The 19,885-nt window shown below is 43.9% G+C and overlaps 1 protein-coding gene across 4 annotated transcripts in view; it reads right to left on the reverse strand.

Annotated features, from left to right (window-relative positions):
* Nucleotides 1-1,491: 1,491 nt before the first annotated feature.
* WDFY1 (WD repeat and FYVE domain containing 1) overlaps nt 1,492-19,885 on the reverse strand; it is a 42,506-nt gene continuing 24,112 nt past the window's right edge. For all 4 annotated transcript variants that reach the window (XM_046018467.1, XM_046018465.1, XM_046018466.1 and 1 more), the window contains 8 exons: nt 18,664-18,814; nt 16,943-17,055; nt 15,082-15,208; nt 14,371-14,476; nt 8,676-8,777; nt 6,797-6,927; nt 5,651-5,759; nt 1,492-4,848 (listed from right to left, as the gene is read on the reverse strand). In XM_046018467.1, the coding sequence (XP_045874423.1) occupies nt 4,789-4,848; nt 5,651-5,759; nt 6,797-6,927; nt 8,676-8,777; nt 14,371-14,476; nt 15,082-15,208; nt 16,943-17,055; nt 18,664-18,814 (899 nt within the window). In that variant the 3' untranslated portion in view covers nt 1,492-4,788. The remainder of the gene's footprint in view (nt 4,849-5,650; nt 5,760-6,796; nt 6,928-8,675; nt 8,778-14,370; nt 14,477-15,081; nt 15,209-16,942; nt 17,056-18,663; nt 18,815-19,885) is intronic.

A 19,885-nucleotide genomic window follows, 5' to 3' on the forward strand; every position in this document is an offset into this window, starting at 1 on the left:
TATTAAGACATTAAGATGTGCCTTTTTATTCCCTAGTCAAAGGAAGAAAATTCAAGCTTTGGCAATAGTGTGAAGATACTAGCAGGAGGAATAAAAAAAACTTAAAATACGCATATTCTTTGACCTAGTAATTCCTACGTTGAAGTATTTATCTTATGAAAATAATTGGAAAAGTGGGCAAAGATGAACATACAAGCATGCTGAATTTAGCATTTCTTATTTTAATTAAAAATATATATATTCTAAAAATATATGGTCCAGTTTTAACATGTTATTTGTAAAATAAGTGACAGTTGAGCCACATAATAGAACAATGGGATACCGCGGTCCAGACTAGGTGATGCCAGTGTGCACGTGCACGCGCGCGCGCACACACACACATACACAAACATGTACACACACTCACCAACCTCAGTGGATCAGAACAACAAAGATTTATTGACCTCCCATGCAAAGTCCACTGCAGGGCCAGGGCAGTCAGGCTCCAGGAGATCTTCTCTACCAACATGCACTTCTGTGACCCCTGCGGGAAACCTGTGGAGGTTAAGCCTCTCCTCAGCCACTAAACGCTTCTGCCCGCACTTCATTGGCTAAAGCAAGTCACGTGGCCTCACTGACTCTCAAAACCCTCAGCACAGGTCCTGCTGCACAGCGCTCGCATCCACAACTGCGAGTGCTTCCATGGAGCTCTATTTGTTGATGTGGGCAAAGGATCCATGGTACCTTGGCAGGGGTAAAAGCACGGCCCCTGACACTGTATCCAGAGGTGTCTTGTTACATATCCCTGCATGCATTTAACGAAAACACTGAAAGACATACAGCCCAGGTTTAACAGTGTTTTCTCCGGGGGTGGGGGGTGGTGTAGGACAGAGGGCTTAAAGCACATCTTTTTAACACTTTTTGGTATTATCTTTTTATTTTCACTTTTAAGATTATGTATTATTTTATTACATATTATTTATTAAATAAAGCTATATGTCTTTGAAGAAACACAGTAAACTGCCATGCTGGTTTCTAAGAAACCAACTTCCTATCAGTGAAGCAGAGGGATCAGCTCTCCTGGGTCGGAAGCACCCCGTGTTTATTCACAAGATGGAGCTGCTTGCTGATGTGGAGAACTGTGGCACAGACGCCGGTGTGTCTCCATGCACCTCAGGGAGCCTAGACATCCAGAGCAATCAGACTCCCGGGCTTCACAAACTTGGAGAGAGATGATAATACCTAACCCCGAACCCTTACAGGAAACACTCATGACAAGCTAGCACGTGAAAGCAGGTATTATGGAGAAGGAAAGTGCTTGCAAGCCAGACTGACAGATGGGATCTTCTTAGCTTCTCATCTGTAAAACAGGGACAGTAATGCCCCTGAAGTGTCTCCAGGATGGAACAGCAGAATGCAGGCAGAGCACCAGCATACTGTGCTAAATACAGGCTGGCTAGTGCTACTGCCCTGGGTAATCAAACATAACAAAAGCTAAATTAGGCAAGAGAGTAACAAGCAAGGAACATTTTATTGTGTATGTATATTCTCAAAAAAAGCCAAAAAACAAAACAAAACAAAAAAACCCACAAAAACAGAACCCACAAACAGGAGCAAAGAACAAAGTTTTCTAACTCTCTGGGATTCACTGGGGCATCATATCTTATAGAAACACAGCTAGTACAAGACAAAATGTACTAATTGACACTGCCCTCTGCTTCCCCAGTCAAAAGGGCTATAGAGTAAAACACTTTAAATTGTATTCTAATATAAACTCGTTGCACAAGGAGTTACTGTATAGTAAACTGCAGAAAATAGAGTAGGCATTCAATAATCTGCTCACAATTAACAATTAAGCAATAGACACTTGAATAAATAGAGCATGTATTACTTATTTGTTAAATCTCAGGTTTATAATGAGCAGATGGTTTATCATTAATAACTGGTTAACTGGTTCCTTACATTTTAGAAGACACCAGATCCAGTAACGGAAGTAGGAAGTAACAGAAAGAAACCCAATTCAGAAAGTTATTTCCTTGGGTCTGGGTCACCATGGAATTTATAACATACTTAGGCCAGTTTCAACAGTTTAAAAATGTAGGTACCAGTAAATTGAATTCTTTAGGGGAGAACCAAGTGACGTGTTCTAGAGAGCTATTTTTTGTTTATATCCTCCAGGCTGCAGGACAGAAAGTAGGACATTGTAAACAGAGATTTACAGTATAATGAATAATCTGTTTCCAGCTAATACCATGGGGTTGTTTCTGTCATTTGCACTAAAAGAAAAAAGGGGCAATTTGAGAACACGTCTCAAATGAAGAACTGACATTTCCTTATCACAGACCTACTAGATCTAAAACACAAGGATCTTCTCTAACATTCTGTACTTCTTAATCCCTAGTTGCAGGAATTAGCATGAGTATTCAGGAATGGAAAAACCATGAACTGTTACTTGAAGAGCTATTTTAAATGACCCGTTTAAGAGTAACGCAGTCAAAATAAGGCAATAACTAGAAACCTAGTTGGATCTTCCTTCTGTGTCCGGTCAGCAGAACTGTGAAAATAATTTTTGCTCACCTCTATAAAAAATATTACCCATTTGCTCCGTAGAGTGCAGTACAGACAAGACAAGCCTGCTATGTGTGTCCCGAAAATGAAAAGTGCTAATAGGCTCTGGTGGAGAGAAAAGTTAACTGAAACATTCTTTCCTTTTGCCGATACCCCTCTCTAATTTTCCCTTACATAATGCCTTTCCTCTTTGATTTACATTAGCTTAACCCCTTAGGAGGTGCTCTCACAACCTTATATTCTCTATAGAACACTGCGTTTTTCATTCAGTCTTTAAAATAAAAGAAGGTTGAAAGCTATGATATTGTGCTCAGTCTACCATAGACATTATAAAATCACATTTTACAGAAGTTAAAGGCAAACAAAAACCACAGTTCGGTACTTGTCAAAATGGCAAGAAACAGATCATATCCTATTTTCCTTTCAGGACTTCACGAAATCCACAGGATAGCACCTTTGTATGAGCTGGACCATTAACTGAACAAGAGCTAACATTCAAAACTGCCCCGTAAGAGCCCATCCCTCCAGTTTCATTCTGTCTTAGTATCATATGTTTTACAAAGAGCTCACAAAAAGTATAAAAAAAGGAAACACCTTTTTCAGGTGATAGAACATAAAAATCATACGGAGCAACAAAACCCTTCAGTCTTATTTGTGAAAGCAAGTCAATTTTTAATGCAGATTATTCTAAATATGAGGTACCTGATCTCCTTTCCCTATTATTTGTGTCACTTGGCCAATAAGACATCTTAATTACCTGTCTTAAATATTATAGTCCCTCTCAGCTGTTAAAAAAAAAGATTTAATCCCTTCCTCCTATCACAGAAAACCACCATGCTGTCTTGATATGATCCCAACACAGTGACACAGTAGTGAGTTTTTAATCAATATCCACTAGTAAGACTAACAAAAATACTGTTGCTATCTACTTAAAATCTGTTTTTAAGAAAAGTAGGCCTCTCTCCACTCACTTGCATAGCCCTAAAGTAATAGGTATGTGTACTATTGTTAAAAACAATCAAAGAAATAAATATTGGGATATTAAAAGACAGGCTCTTCCTTTCCCCATCTCTTCCCCATCCTGATACTAAGTGGCCAAAACTTTTAAAATGCCATTTGATACAAGAGAATTCTCCAGTTGCTATGAAAGCAATTTACAAGTTAGGAATTACTGTGCAGGACCTGGTTAACAATTCCTGCTCTGGGTTACTAATTCCCTTCTATGAGATGCTGATAATATTCCTTACAACGAAAAGTCAACATAGTTTAAAAAGCTTTGGAGTTCTTTTCTGAGGTGTATTATTATTAAACTGCCACAGTATCGCAGGGGCCCATCTTGGGACTACAAATAGAACGTGTGTTTTTAGGAGGACTGGGCTGTTCCATGGAGCAGACTGATCATCTCCCTTCATCATCATGCTGCCGGCGGGGTTGTTTTTCCATTTTCCGTGCATCCTTACTGACAGCAGTTGAGTATCAGGCGGCTTGTGTGACTCCCACATTAACAGCACCATTAAAAACATTTTGTCCTCAGGGCACATTTGGGGGAAAGGGAAGGATGTGGGCTGCCTAGGTTAATACAGAAGTTGTACAGCTCACTTGGTAACAACTGGGAAGGTTGGCCCCTGGCACACTGGCTGGCTGGGAAGAGGAAACTGAGCACTCCCGACACCAAGAGCAGGTAAGGGTGCTACCTGGCGAGAACAGAGATCTTTAAGAATCACTACGTGCAGAGAATATTCACATACTGCCAGTGAGGAAGGAGAGATCTCTGGGTTCTTGGGGTCCTCCTGCACCCCTCAAGAGGGAGACAGCAAGTCCTCCTTTCTTAATCCCTGCTCTAACAACAGAGCCACAGGAGCCCGTGGAGAGCCGGCAAGTCTTAGGGGAAGGGTGTTTGCACTTGGAACTGCTTTAACGCTTTTGTTCAATGGTTTTTCCTCTAAAACTCTCATTTGCCGAATGACTCCTTAAGCACACGTGAGCTCACTGTCATGAGGAGGTCTCACTGAAGTCATTCCTTTCCTCAGGGAACCACATGAACTTTTTTTCCATATTCGTCCCTACAGGTAGTTCTGCAAAGGCCCCCAAACACACCTTACATTTTTTTCTCTTTAAAAATGTTGCTTTGTTTTTTAGTGGCTACTATCCATTCTGTGACCATGACCATGGAGCCATGGGGAAGGGCTGTGTTGGTGAAGGGTGCCGCGAGGAAGGTGCAGACCTTGACCAGCTCCTGGATCAACGTGGAGCAAACCCAGTTGCCAGACTGCAGCCCACCACAGGCGTCATGTCCCATATCTGCAAGAGAAAGAACATGCTAGAGAAGGCTGCGCTCATCACAGGGCCCAGAAGCAGAGCTCACACCAAACAGGTGTTAACCTGGAAAAGGGGATAAAAGAACTCAATTTGTCATTCTTTCACTACAAAACCTTCTCGAGATCTATAGACGAAACCCCTCAGTGCACTAAAATTTGAAAAAAGCTTGTGTTGAGATCCGAAAATGACATAATAATGATGTTTTACTATAAATCTAATTTCATTTTTAATAAAAAGCCCACTGGGAAAAGCCCCTATTTAAAAAAATAAAAGATTATGAAATAAAGTGTGTCATGGTTTCACCACTCCAGAGTGGTACTCAGTATGAAACACCTGCTTTTAGTTTCTGTATTAGGGACCTGAGGGATCTAGTGAAAGAACATCTGGTTATTTCCTACAACTAGGAAACCTGCCTGGGCCAAGAGGAACACCAGCCGGGGAAGGATGACCAGGCAGAGGGGCTGGCCAAGCCCTGACTGACTAGGGAGGCAGGACCTCTAGGCAGAGAGTGACCCAGGGGAGCCAGGCCCCAGCAGCTACTCTGAGAGGTGGAGGTCGTGCCAGAAACCCCCCCAGAAGGAGGGGCCACTACACGCGGGACACTCGCAAACATGCAGTTTGTTACTCAGGGTTTCCATCCTGCTACAGGCTGCACGGCTGCTTATGAAAATGGAAGGCAAGCCCACTGACGAGAGAGTGAAACCAGGCCAGCAGCTGTCTGAACATAGCACAGCCACGGAGCACTCCACACACAGACGCTCCTTGGGACACTTGAGCAGGCTACCTTTACGATGCGGTCGGTCCCACAGGTCACCATCAGTCCCCGAGCAACGTCCATGGACATGTGGGAAATGTTATGTTTTCCTTCATGAAAGGTTGCTAGAGAAGTCCGACTAACAAAGAGAAAAGAGAAAAAAGACCTCTGAAAGCTCACCTGTTTCCAGAGCTAAGGGAAGAGGTTTTTTTGCAATGTAACAATGATAGTGTTAAAATTTACTCCTGGGGCGCCTGGGTGGCTCAGTCGTTAAGCATCTGCCTTTGGCTCAGGTCATGATCCCAGGGTCCTGGGATGGAGCCTCACATCGAGCTCCCTGCTCAGTGGGAAGCCTACTTCTCCCTCTCCCACTCCCCTTGCTTGTATTCCTTCTCTCACTATCTCTCTCTCTGTCAAATAAATAAATTTTTAAAAAAATTTTATTCCTAAAAGTGTGGCTATAGTTCGGAAAACTGTTTATAATTAGAGGACAGAAGGCAGGATAAGCTGAAGATTATTTTATATAAGGTCTGACAAAACTCCAAATAACTGATTTTATTTTTTTAGCGGAAAGCCTAGTATACTCCTAGACATAGAACAGGGGCCTTAACTGTGCAGAGGAACTGCACGGCAGGAGATCCTACCCCACGGACAAAACCCTCATGGGGAGGCGGCAGGCCTCTGGGCCCTCCAGGAGCAGCTCGGGGCAGCAGCTCTCACTCTGCTCCTGTGCCCAAACCCCGGCCTCGTCATGAGCACACATGGACTGACACCAGTGATGCTGATTAGCCTTTCCACTTGGGCCTCAGCCAAGGCCTGCCAGTGTAGCACTTTCTAAGATGCTTCGAAGGGAAGGCAAAGGAAATGAAATTCCCAGGCCCATGCAGGCCAGGGTTGGGACACTGGAGGGACAGCAACCTCTGCCACCACACCGGTGTGTGCTGGCCTTGACCCTGAGGGGGCTCAGGGATGCCCCACCGCTCAGCAGCCCCACTGGTCTGAGCAACACCATGCCCCACAATGTTTGGGAGAAACTCATCCAAGGTCATACAGCAAGGACAGAACGCCCTTCCCAGGAACATTTAGGGAGCTGGGAAGAGACAAAGGAACGGACGTCATTTCTTAGGCTCCTCCCCCTGCAGGCGCCCAGTAAGACGGAGACCCACAAACACTCACTCCTCATCTTTGATGGAGTCGTAGCAGGAGTCGCACACCCGCACCTGGAACTCGAAGCCCATGACAGGGTAGCTGGAGCGCTTGCTGCTGCACTTCCCACACACAGCCTGCCCGCATTTCCGGCAGTGATGCTTCAGGACCACCGGAGGGAGGAAAAGGAGGAGTTTAACTTTCCGCTCCTATTCCGCTTCAGGGCAGGAGGGTGAGAGTGGGGAAGATTCACCCTGAATTGTAATTACCCTATTCAATGTACCATTAACACGGCGGGCAGACAGTGTCAAAATTTGTCAAGGATTTCCAAAGATCTTTGTTTTATTGGTCAAATACTGCTTTTTATTCATTCATATTATCTGTCTAGAGGTCCACAAACAACATTATTAAAACCAACTTCAAGTTCATTTAGGAGCTCAAATGACTAGAGGTTTCAGGAAAAAAAAATCTATTCCTATGTCAGAGAAAAGGTTTCAAATAAAGTAATATGATCTCATTAAGAAATAAATATTCATAATCATATGTTTTACCATGTCTTTTAATCCTTTGAACTGTGATTCTGGAAATAAGCTTCAAGAACATTCAAAACACTCCAGTTATTAATTTTGTCATATTCTTTTACCACTAAAAGTTTAGTAACCCATACCCTTCTCTCTCTTCTAGTAGTTAATTCATATGGAAATTAATGTCTTCATGTTTCCTACAGGGATTATCTCGCCCATCAATTACAATGCACTAGTTACCAGCAGACATGCATTGCGGGAAGCACTCTAACCATGGAACTCAGAACTCGAGTTCCATTTTCCGAGCATCAGAATATTATAGGAATGCTAAGATCACCCCTGCACTGCCTGCCAATCTCATAGCAGACCTTGTGGGGAGTAGCTTTGTAAGTGACACCAAAGAAAGTTTATTAACACACACAAACTTTAGGCCAATCCCTCACAGAGGCGCAAATAAATAAAATCAGCATTCTTCATTACTTACCTGCATCAATTCATACTGAATTCATATTCAATCTGAGTGGACAAGGTTGCTGTAGAAATATGTTTTTTGTAGAACTTTAGAATTACATGAATACCTAGTGATAAGGGCGTCTTTGAAATCTATAGAATATTTGGGACACGTTCCTCTTATCCAAAAAAAAAAGAGAGAGAGTACCAGAAACATGCTTAATAAAAACTTTCCAGGGAGGCGCCTGGGTGGCTCAGTGGGTTAAAGCCTCTGCCTTTCGCTCAGGTCATGATCCCAGGGTCCTGGGATCGAGCCCCGCATCGGGCTCTCTGCTTGGCAGGGAGCCTGCTTCCTCCTCTCTCTCTCTCTCTCTGCCTGCCTCTCTGCCTACTTGTGATCTCTGTCAAATGTATAAATAAAATCTTAAAATAAATAAATAAATAAATAAAAACGTTCCAGGTACACCAGGCACACTTGCATGGAACAATCTGTGCATAATTTAAAATTCTTAGTGTCACAGTACTCCAGTGAGGGCCAAATTGTTACATTTTTAGCAAACAGTGAAAGCATAAGGTTTACAATCATCTGACCTGCTTCATTCTCATTCTGAGCATGGTTAGCACGGAGCACTGACTTGAACAAGCCATACTCCTAGACTGAAGGATCTTTCACGTATTTGCAAATAGGCTCTCAGTGTTTTCCGTGCATCCATGCTTTTCCAACACTGGACAAGTCATGGAACACTTAGGTAATAATCTTGCTGCCCCATGAGAGGTCCCACTCATGGTCTGTTACACAGAGATGGTGATCTCAAAAATGCAGGAGTTCACAGCACTTACAGGAAAAAGTATGATTCCAAACAAAATGACAAATTAATACCACAAAGAACAAGATACATGATTAATCCAGTGAGAGCTCAACATCGGCTACTCACCTGTCTCAACCCCAGTGTCTTTGTGTCCCACATCTGCTTTATATTCCAGAAAAAGGGCTGCTCGCATTTCTGGCAAGAATCACTCTCTAACCACTGAGGAGCCTGGGGGAGAAGAAAGTCAAAGCCATCACTGGAACATCTCCTTGTTTACAAGGATTTCTCAGGGTTAATACCAGTTTCAGACCTTGCTGATTGTTAGCATTTTTTAAAAAAAATTCCTCATTTTAGCTTTTGCCATATTCAATACTATGTATTTTCCATAATCTCTATCATTTTAGCAATGTTGACAAGAGTGTTCCATTTTTGGGGCACCTGGATGGCTCAGTGGGTTAACGCCTCTGTCTTTGGCTCAGGTCATGATCCCGGGGTCGTGGGATCGAGCCCCACATTGGGCTCTCTGCGAAGTGGGGAGCCTGCTTCCCTTCCTCTCTCTCTGCCTGACTCTCTACTTGTGATCTCTGTCAGTCAAATAAATAAATAAAATCCAAAAACAAAAAAAAAAGATTGTTCCATTTTTAATGTATATACATAGGAAGGAGTAATTCAGTTTTCACTGTGAACTCCTAAGGTTTGTCTTCATGTATTTCTTTTCTGTGCCAGATACTGTTTAATATCTATATCCAGTTGAGTGAAAGCCCATTTCTTACAGAATCTAGTGAACTACCACTTGGGAAGTCTTGCGAGGTCACAGGGTGGCCAACAGGAGCGTTCTTCCGGGTGTATCTTGTGTCAGATGGATTTGCCACCCCCCACCCCCCGCCCCCAGCTCCTGGGAGCTCCTGTTTCTCACTTTACCCTCAGACCTCTGCTCCAGCACTGGCCTCTCTGTGCTGTCATCCTTTATGCCCATTCCCTTTCTGCCACTAACCTGTTATTCACCCGGCTCGCCCATCTTTGTGTAGGGATAGCCTGTCACAGACTAGGTTCTTGATGAATTTTTATTGAAACAGGATGACTAAAATCTCAGCATTACTTTAACAAGAGCTTAGAAAATATTTCTCTAAACAAACCATTACAAATTGTACCCGATTAGGGGCACCTGGATGGCTCAGTCAGTTAAGCATCTGCCTTGGGCTCAGGTCATGATCTCAGGGTCCTGGGTTCCAGCCCCACGTCATTCAGTGGGGAGCCTGCTTCTCCTTCTGCCCCTCCCCCACTTCTGCTTTCTCTCTCTTTAAAAAAAAAACAACCAAAAAACCAAATTGTACCCTATTACAAGATGAAACCATTCAAAGTTATTATTCAACCTCAATCACTTATCATTCTATGTGTGCACAAACAGAAAACATGTATGTCTATCAATTAAACCAAAGACTATGACAAAATAATCCTTTTTTGATCTTGAAATTGGGATGCATAAGAAAAATATTCATGGTGAGAGGAGACAATGCTGGGAGAGCACACACACCGCATCACACCGACCCTTCTAACATAGGCAGGAGAGAGAGAGGGCTTTCAACACTCAAACCCAAACTTCTGGGGGCTTCAAGGACTGGTGCCCTTACTTCCTTATTTTGCTTCCTATTGCATCAGAACATTTGGCTTTCCTACTTCTTGTTTTAGCGATGTCACTAGAAATATTTCTACACATGACAGCCATGACAAAGGTGTTTCTCGTGGGGGAGGGCGGGGGGAGCACTCACAAATCGCAGGGAATGTGCTGAGACAGAAGAGAGGTCCCTTTAAACAATGGAGACGTGCTGGAAAGATGGGAGGACGGACCGAGCAACAGGGATGGGCACCTCGGTGAGGAAGAGCCCCATCTGGCTGCAGAACCACCTCTGCTTCTGTGGTCCATGGAACGCGGAAGGAGGTCTGGGAACAGTGCTTGAGCGCCCTGGCCCCCACGGTGGGCCCTGCCGTCAGCGGCACAGGGGAGAGGACACAGGGGCCACGGGGGTCTCATGGCTGGGACCCCCGCCAACCGGACACCCACAGGACCACACACGCGTGCAACAGAGCACGAAATGTGTTCAGGGCGGCAGGATGCAAGGAGGAGGAGCCCCGGGTGATGGCGTGAGGAAGGTATGAGTGAACCCGGGTGAAGTGCCCGCACGGGGCCCGGTATGCGAAGCGTCACGCACGTGCGGGCCAGGTGCTGAGATCGGATGTGCCTTATTTCACCCAATTGTCCACACAACCACAGGCACACAGGCAACACCGTCCGCACTGTGCCACAGACGAACCGGGGCTCTGACCCCGGGAGATGCAGTGGCCGCAGCCTGAGCCCGGTGCCTGTCGGCCACACTCCACACGGCAGCTGCACGTGGGCCTCTGGGGCAGGACCCGTGAGGTCTCCACACGTGGCTCTGCGGTGGGACTACCAACGGAACCGGGTCCCTGCCCTCAGGAGCGTCGTTCTGTCTAGGGGTTTAGGAAAGAATACTACTTTGCTGAGCTGCAAGAGGGGGGGCTCGAAGGAAGAAGGGTAAGCTTAAAGTAATGAGATAACAAACCAAAAACATCAGAAAGAAACAGGCTTTCTGGAACAGTTTACTGTAAGAAATACCCGTCACTACTATGCTCTAGGCTGTCAGGAAGCCGCCGGTTATGTGCTTACTCTCTGCAGAGGAAAAACTCTTTTCCTAAGAGCAAAAGAGAACATTAATCAGGAACTCTGCTCAAAGATGACGCAGCAAGAATAGCCCCGTGCACCACCATCACCGGCTGGGCAAGAATGCACACTGTACTAACGTATACCACACACGCTAATGCGTGCCATCACACACCCTGGGATCTACTAGTTTAAAAGTTCTCTCTTAAAGAGGATCCATTCTAATGATTACTTGCTCATTTATATTTCATGCCTACCTCCAAAAAGGAGCCCCTCTAATTATGATCTGGCAGGGAAACAACTGCCCCAATCAGTATCTCTAGGTGGCTCAGAAAGAAATTCCAAGCAAGCAGTGTGGGGCTAGAGAATCTGGGACTAATTCTCTATGCCTTTGCCTAAGGAAGTCCTACAAATTGTACAAACCCTAACTCAGGGCCAGAACCTTATAGATCCCAGGCTGTTTCCCTTTGCACTATACTCTGCTGGTTTAAAATAAATAAATAAATAAAACTCCTAAAAATCATGCATTTTTAAAAAAGATTTATGGATTTACTTTAGCGGGAGACAGATTAGTGCATGGGGGTGGGGCAGAGGGAGAGGGAGAGAAAATCTCACGCAGATTCTGTACTCAGCATGCACCCCAATGTGGGGCTAGATCTCAGAACCCTGAGATCATGACCTGAGCTGAAACCCTGGTGCCCCATAATGCATCTTTTTGACATAATTTGCTTCCCCACCAACACTGTCAACTACTGGGAGAGAAGCTAGTCGAGCGCGATGTGTTACCAGCCAGCATGCAAGTGATTCAGGGTAATCTTTCACAAACAACTAAAGAGAGAACCACCTACACAGGAAGTGGCCTGAGTGATGGCGCTGTATTTTCTTTCCCTAGACATACAGGTAAACTCCATTAATTGTATAATCCTGAAGGGGTGGGGGTAGAATCTTGCTTTTATTTTGTCATTCTTTCCTAAAAGAATTTACCAAGGATAAGAACAGTGGATTGAAATCCAAGTGGGTAAGCCCTTAGGGGAACCACCAGCAACACTGGCCCCAGGGGTTGCCTTCCCACGTGAACCAGGGAACACAGCCTCCGAGTTAGCTGTGTTCTCAACAAAGTCAAAACAAAGAGACCAAGAGCCCAGGAAACCGAACTGTATACTAGTTGTTCTTGACACCTGAATCTAGCAGCTACTATAAAACACAGCTAAAATAAATCTTTGTACGGGAAGTGTCCATAATTAATATTAAGCCAATGTTATATGTATTTAATGAATTACCTTAAGCCTTACCAAAATATCTTGCTGCACACAGGTAATCAAGATTTCCTCCACTTAACTCATCTCAAGAGGTTACTAGAAAAGCTAGCGATCACTACTTCTCCACATATGGACTTCATTTTATTATTTATGTATAGGTTAGTCTATTTCCTTTATGAGATTACAAGCCTACAAAAAGCAGGCAAGAATCTGTGTAATGAGCATGGTAGCCATAAAGCCTGAAAATGAGTAATGTCGCCTTGATTACGATTTCTGTGGTATGCCGAAGATGCAGGTTTATTTGGTGAAAACGAGACTCCCAAGTAATCAGGAGGCCCCACAAAGCAGACGTGTGCGGAGTGGGGTGGAAACGGTGCACCCACACCCAGAGTCTGCTTCGAGGGGCACACGGGGCCTATGCAGGACCCTGGTGACGTCACACAGTCCGTGTGTAGTGCCATGCAGTGTCGTAATCCTCTATGAGGCAGACACACCTGCCTCCAGACCTGTGAGCCACTCTGTAGGGGCTCAGAAGATGTCTGAAGTTCAACTGTAAGCCCTCAGTCCCTCACACTCTAAAATCTCTTCAGAATCAACAAAGAGGCAACTCTTCTGCTATTTACATCACAGGTTGGAAAAGACAGATAATATCCATGCTGGCGGACATGAGAATGGAAATCCTGCCTGGAAGTCAGCTGACAACATCTATAAAAAGCCTTAAGACATCTCCTTGTCCCAGAAGGTCTATTTTCAAAAATTTGTCTGAAATAAATGAACAATCACACAATGACAAGGTCAAGAATGTTCACTGCAGCATTATATAAAATAGAAAAAATGACCAAGTTGCCCATGGATAAGAGAATAGACTGGTGGCTGCTAGAGGATAAGTATGGAGGTGGGGGAAAGGAGTGAAGGAGGTCAAAAGGTGACCCAAGAATCTAGGGGTCTCCTAAGGGCCTACCCACTTGGATTTCAATCCACTACTCTTACCCTTGATAAATTCTTTTAGAAAAAAAAGTTACAAACTAAAAGCAAGATTCCCACCTTCAATATTACACGATTATGGAGTGTGCATTCTTCAATACAAGAAATTAAAGTTTTGAAATGATGGGTGGTGCTGGATGCTAACTGGGCTCACTGTGGGGATCATGGTCCAATACCTATGAATGCCGAATTGTTATTTTCATACCTGAAGTTCAAATGAAGATATATGTTAATTATTTCTCAATTTAAAAGAAGATGGCGAGGTTGTTTAGACAATCAGTGAAGTTGGAAGTTTTGTCATTGAACGATCCTACTTGAAGGAGGGTGGAACTGACACTCAGAGAGACAATGACACTCCTCTGAACAAGGTCTCACAACTAGTTAGTGGCCCCAGCAAATTAGAACACAGGTCTCTTAAAAAGAACACTATGTCGACATGTGCTCGGTGGAAAATAAAGCAGAGGACAGAGATATTCCTTCCCAGGAGAACATGAGGCTCCTGGCAAGGTCCCGGGCACTGGTCACAGCAGGCCTCCCAGAGCACTGGGTAACAGGGGTGCCATGGGGCTGCCACAGTGCTTCCTGGGGCTGCGCACAGTGCGTGCCCCAGGCGACACGGGGAACTGTCTCCGGCGTGTTCCCAGTGCACGTCTGCAGACTGAAAAGAGCCCACACCCTCAATCTGTGGGCAACATCTATCACTGCGGAAACTCTCACGTGGGGAAAGGACATGGGACAAACTGACAGGCAGGACCTTGTCAGATAATAACCAGTTAAGTACAAGGGAGAGGGGCTGTCTGTGACCTGGTCCAGCATCAAAAGCCAGCAGGGTGGGCAGCCAAGAAGCCAGGTCCTTGGGGACCTCTCCACATCGGCCTCACCCTGCTCATTCTCTTACCTCCTCTCTGCTAACATCCATGTTCCACACTGCAATTCCACCGTCCGAGGAACAGGAGACCAGCTGCCTTGTGAGCTGAAGGTAACACAGCGACTGTACTCTGTCACTGTAAACAACACACATCGGTCACTCGTCTCAATGTGGAGAAACAGATACTGTCTTCACTTAGGCGCCAATCTCTCCCCTGGCTGGAACCAGCCACTGGCATTTTATCATTGGCAATTTGGTATAATTTCCTGGCTTCTAGTCTAAACTTGGATCAGCGTTCTGTAACTTATTACACAGCATAGTTGCTTCTATGAAATAAAAACTACTTTCAAGTCAGTCCCTCAGAATTGCAGGCCACAGACAGGACGATGGCTGTTTTCAGGACTTTTCAGGTATAAAAGACTCACCCACCTGCTCATAACAAAGAACAAAGGAGGGGTGAATCCCTTACTGGAACACAACCCATAAGAATAGGTGATGAGACGCCAGAGACAACTGACACACACACTTGCCTGTGTGCTCACTCGCGCACACACGCGCACACACAATGAAGGAACGAAATCTGCCTCCTTCCCGTGCGCTTGTCAGACTCCTTTCTGGATCCCCTACGAAGCAATCCCCTGCCCTGCAGTCTTGTGTGAAGCAGGAGCAGACAAGGAATGCTGCCCCACCCCGCCCCCGCAGACTCTGATTCTGTCCCCACCCCCACAAACAGTCACGCACTGATGGCCTTGCAGCAAGAGCGTGCGGCCTTTCCGTCCCCCGATGTCCCACATGATGATGCTGTTGTCAGAGGCTCCTGAGAAGAGTAACCGCTGAATAGGGTCCCACCAGAGGCAGGCGATGCTTCCTACAGAGCAGAGAGAGGGCGAGGTTAGGTAGAGCCTCCCACCTTGGACTGAACAAGGACCAGCTGAGCCCTGAAGTCAAAACGTCTCTGCTGTGTGAAAGGTCATTCAACGCTTTATCATGAGTCGCTGAGAAGACAGCACATCCATCCCCTGGACTTGTAAGATAATTATCTTTAGTCGCACATCAAACTACTTTGGACAAAAAGATGTTCAAAGAAGTATTTTTCATTCTGTATAAAAAAAAAATTGCACAATAGCTATATATTAAAAAAAAAAAAAAGCTAACGCTATTTAATGAGAAAAGACAGTGAAGATTACTGTGGTCAACCTGGGTAATCTAAAAATCTAGATTATCCCAGGTCTCCAGCCTTGCAGGTGCTTTACCTTATGATGCATGTTTAAGAAAATTAAATTGAGGGTCTCAGAAAAAAAATGGTCTGTAGGTATACCACACAATTATGCCAGAGAATTTAGTCCAAAGAAGTCCGAACTTCACAATTCACATTCTCTGTTGGGTGAACTTATCAGATTCAGTATCCTTCGGAAATCTTTCTACAGCTCTCTAATCTATTTCTCTCTCAACAGATTTCTCTCTTCATTATTCTACTGATTACTGCCTTCCTTGAAAAATTGTTAATAAGCTTAATAAAACAGAACCCATCACACAAGTTAATAATATTTTTGGTGGTTATAGAGAAAACTGATGAAGTCATATTCAAAAGCAAACAACAGTAACTAGTTTCTCACAGAAACTTAACATAAGTGAAAAGAGAAGTGTTCTGCAAAACTGGCTTCAGGGAACAATTATGCATAAATATAAGACTGTGCCCCATACACTTCAGCTAGAGGCCCTACAGCAGATAAACATGGGGCTTTGCTATAAACACCATGAAGCAGTTACCAGAACCCGGTCTGTCCTTAGCAACACAGAGAATACTTACGAGCCTGGGGATCATGAGACCATTAGTCATAAACACAAGTGGTTTCCTTAGGGGCTGTGCTTTCCTGCCCATTCTAACTTGCTGTTCTTCTCCTCTCTCCCCTTTGCTCAACAAGGTCCCTGATCTGACACACTCGATTTCACCCAAATAGATTAGCTAGGAAGCACAGAGTACATTTAACTTGTTATACTAAAAACACTGCTTTCAAAAATAAGTTCATCATTAATTCTTTGAACAAATGCCCAATTCTTCAATCTAAACCAAACGGTGGCAAAACTTCTAATTTGTTATCCAACATAGTCAAATGAGTTTTAAAACCATTCCACAGAACCTGGCCAACTGCGCTGGAAAAAGAGTAAAATTCCACCCATTCTTTCCCCTTAGTCCCTAACTGAGCCAAGCAGAACCAGCCCAGACATTTCTCCTCATTGTATTGCTCTATCAGGTCTTGTTCAGTATCCCAGAAACCGAAACCCCCTCAAAAACATCTTCTAAAGTTCTCACCACTTACAAGAAATTTTCAAAGACCTTCTGAAAATAACTTAAAAAGGCAAACAAAATAGAAAGTATTATCCCCACGAGCAATCTGGAAAGGATTTTGATGACATGAAACCCAGCTCAACACCCTATCTTCACTTTGCTTTCAGTCTTTCAGATCCGATTCCCACATCTGGCCAATCAAACTGAAACTGACCGGTCAGAAGAGCAGATCATTCACGAAACTGCAGGGCTGAGAACTGAGTCTGGATGGCCAAATTAGGAGAAAAACCTGTGGGTGATCACAAAGCCTACCTTCATGACCTTTGAGGGTCGTAATGACTGAACAGGAGTTCTGTTCCAGCTTCAGAAGCGTGATCTGTCCAGAATAATCGCCAACAAAAGCATACTGAGTATCAAAATCATATCTGTGGAGAAGCGGTCAAGGATATGTAACACAATCCATCTAAAAGTCATAAAACAGAAACATGTGCATTTTAAAGACCTAAGCATAAAACTATGAGACACGAAGTACCCAAGTGAAATTCAGGCACTATGTACATATTTAAGAAAACAAGCTTTCAAGCTGGTAAATTTTCTTGGGAAAATTAACATGAATTCTTTTAACAAGAATTCATGGAGTACCTACGACTACTGTAATCAATGCCCTAGGAATTAGGAGTAAAAAAGGTTAAGGGGTGACAGAGAAGTGAGACATGAAAACAAGTTTATAATAGAGTTTTAAAAAGGAAAATAATAGCGAAAACAGCAAAAAAATTGGAACAAAATAGCTTTTTATGAACTATCTCTGGAGATAATGTAAAACTGATAGCAAATATGACATGAGCACCCATCTTTCTTTGGCCTAGATGATGCAGCTTTAAATGAAAAGCATGGTTTATTTTAAATTGCTGTGGAGAGTTTAATCATCCAAAAGGCAGCCATTTGGGGCAGTGGTAAACTTAAATTTTAAAAATATACTATCTATTGATAACAACGCGTTACTTTCTAAGTCACTTAATGGGTATAGACCTTTATGGCCAATCTGCAGCATAAACACATCAGGATAACCACTGCTTTGATTCCAAAACACAAGTCAAAAGGAGCACCACAGGCTGGGCCATGACCCTGTGATTCTGCGCCATTTTCTGTCAGTCCATATGAAAAGCCCAACACATAACAGAAACAATTAGCAAATTAAATATCTGAGTATTTTCCCCTTATTTGATTCTGAAGTATATGGTACTGCTTTAATGCTTACTTTAAATATCTCATGCTGTGCATTGATTTGTAGCAGACTTTCTTTTTTATAGAGGTTTTCAATGGGAAAAAAAAAAAAAAAAGCATTTACTATGCCGACATCCAACTCTAAAAGAAACTACTGTGGGGTATCTGCCTGTTGACAGCCTTGATCTTGCTGTCACTAAGATACACAGCTACCCCAAGAAGTCCCTAGCAAGGGCAAATTCTACATGAAACAAATTCCATACAGTGGTAGAAAACTGTGAAAGCAGCAATTTATTAACATTCTGGGGGATCCTGAGGCACATCTGAGAATATGGAAAGGATTATGAACCCTCTCCACACATTCACACAAACTATAAAACTCCTGTAAGCCCATTTATGAACTCTAGGGTAACAAATCCTTACTATATTCTCTTTCACGGTCTGATAATAAGCAAATAAAAGATCGGTTCCTTTCTATCTTTATTCAACAAAAAAGTCTTTTCTTTCACCTTGAAATGCAAAGGAATAAGGGGGTGGGGGTTTGCATTAATGAGGCTTAGGTTTCCAAGATTTTGTATTAAGAATGGATAGTACCTCCCAATAAGAACAGTAATTCACCTAATTGTTACTTTTAATACACCAATTTTATACCAAAGAAAAGCGGATATGGGAAGTCTTGCATTTCAAGTGAAATACACAGGAGTCACTCGGTCTTTGGATCTCAACGGACAGGTTATGAGCGTACTCAAAGCCAACTACTGAGCCGAGGAGCTGCTGGGCAGGAGGAGGTCCAGCCCTTGGAAGGATACTGTAAGCACGAAGCCCAGGAGGTGAAGAAATGCCTCCCCAGCATGTTGCCGCTACGGGTGCACATCCAGCTGACACACTTGTCGTGGCCGGTGCTGATGACCCACTCGGCGGCCAGGCTAAAGATGATCGCAGACACTCGGTTCTGATGAGCTGCGGGGACAGAAAGGGAAGTCGGCACCCTTTGTGAAGAAATGGGACCTTCCAGATCAGAACCAAGCCCCACCTTCTCCAGCTGCACAGCCGGGAGACTCACGGTCTGAACAGGGGTACCAGGGAAATGCCTGTGCGCTGAGAGCAGCGTTCAGATAACTGCCCTACTCCACCTCACCAACAGGCTTTCCACGGCCCAGCCACCCTGTCTCCCCACCTGATGGACAATCGTGAGCTCAATGGGGATGCTCAAGGGATATTCCAATAACTCATCAAAGACCAGACCTTTTTTCTCCCTTTTCTGTACTCAAGAGCATTTTTACTTTGCTAGTACTGTCAATAAGGTCCATATGGAAGGAGGTCGTATTTTCTTAAAGGAGCAATGTGTTTTTATAGCCTATCACTTCAGTACTTTGACCTTTTAGAAAACACTGGCATTGTAAGGGCGCCTGGGTGGCTCAGTTGGTTAAGCGACTGACTCTTGGTCTTGGCTCAGGTCGTGATCTCAGGGCGGTGAGATGGAGCCCAGGTTGGAGAAGTGAGAGGTCTGCTTCTCTCCCTCGGCACGCCCCACCCCCGGGTCCCAAACCCTGTTCAGGCACTGCTCTGAAATAAATAAATCTTAAAAAAAGAAAAGAAAAAGAAAACACTAGAATGGTAAACAAGAGAACTTAAATTTTCTGAAATTAAAAAAAAAACAGTGTAAGCATTTTGTTTCTGGAATAATTTCTGCTTGTGTAACTTTTTATTATTTATAAAAACAAAGTACTTATAGAGTACTGTATTCCAAAATAATAGCTGAGAATGAGGAAAGTATTCCATTACCTAACTCCTGAAATGCTACATTTCCAGCTGACTGTAAGCCACACTGGGACAGTGACCTGTCAGTCTGCTTCATCCAATGTAGGACCCGGCATGCAGCAAGTGTTTAATAAATGCCCAGTCTGACGAATGAAGTCAGAGGCTAAACAGAGAAACTTCTGACCTTGGTCTCAGCTGTACAGGCTGTTTTGGAAGAACCAAGGGACACTTTCTTATAAATTAATTAGGAAATACTACAACTCTGTGGGT

This window comes from Meles meles, chromosome 9 (genome assembly GCF_922984935.1).
Source record: "Meles meles chromosome 9, mMelMel3.1 paternal haplotype, whole genome shotgun sequence".
In the NCBI taxonomy this organism is placed as follows: Eukaryota; Metazoa; Chordata; class Mammalia; order Carnivora; family Mustelidae; genus Meles; species Meles meles.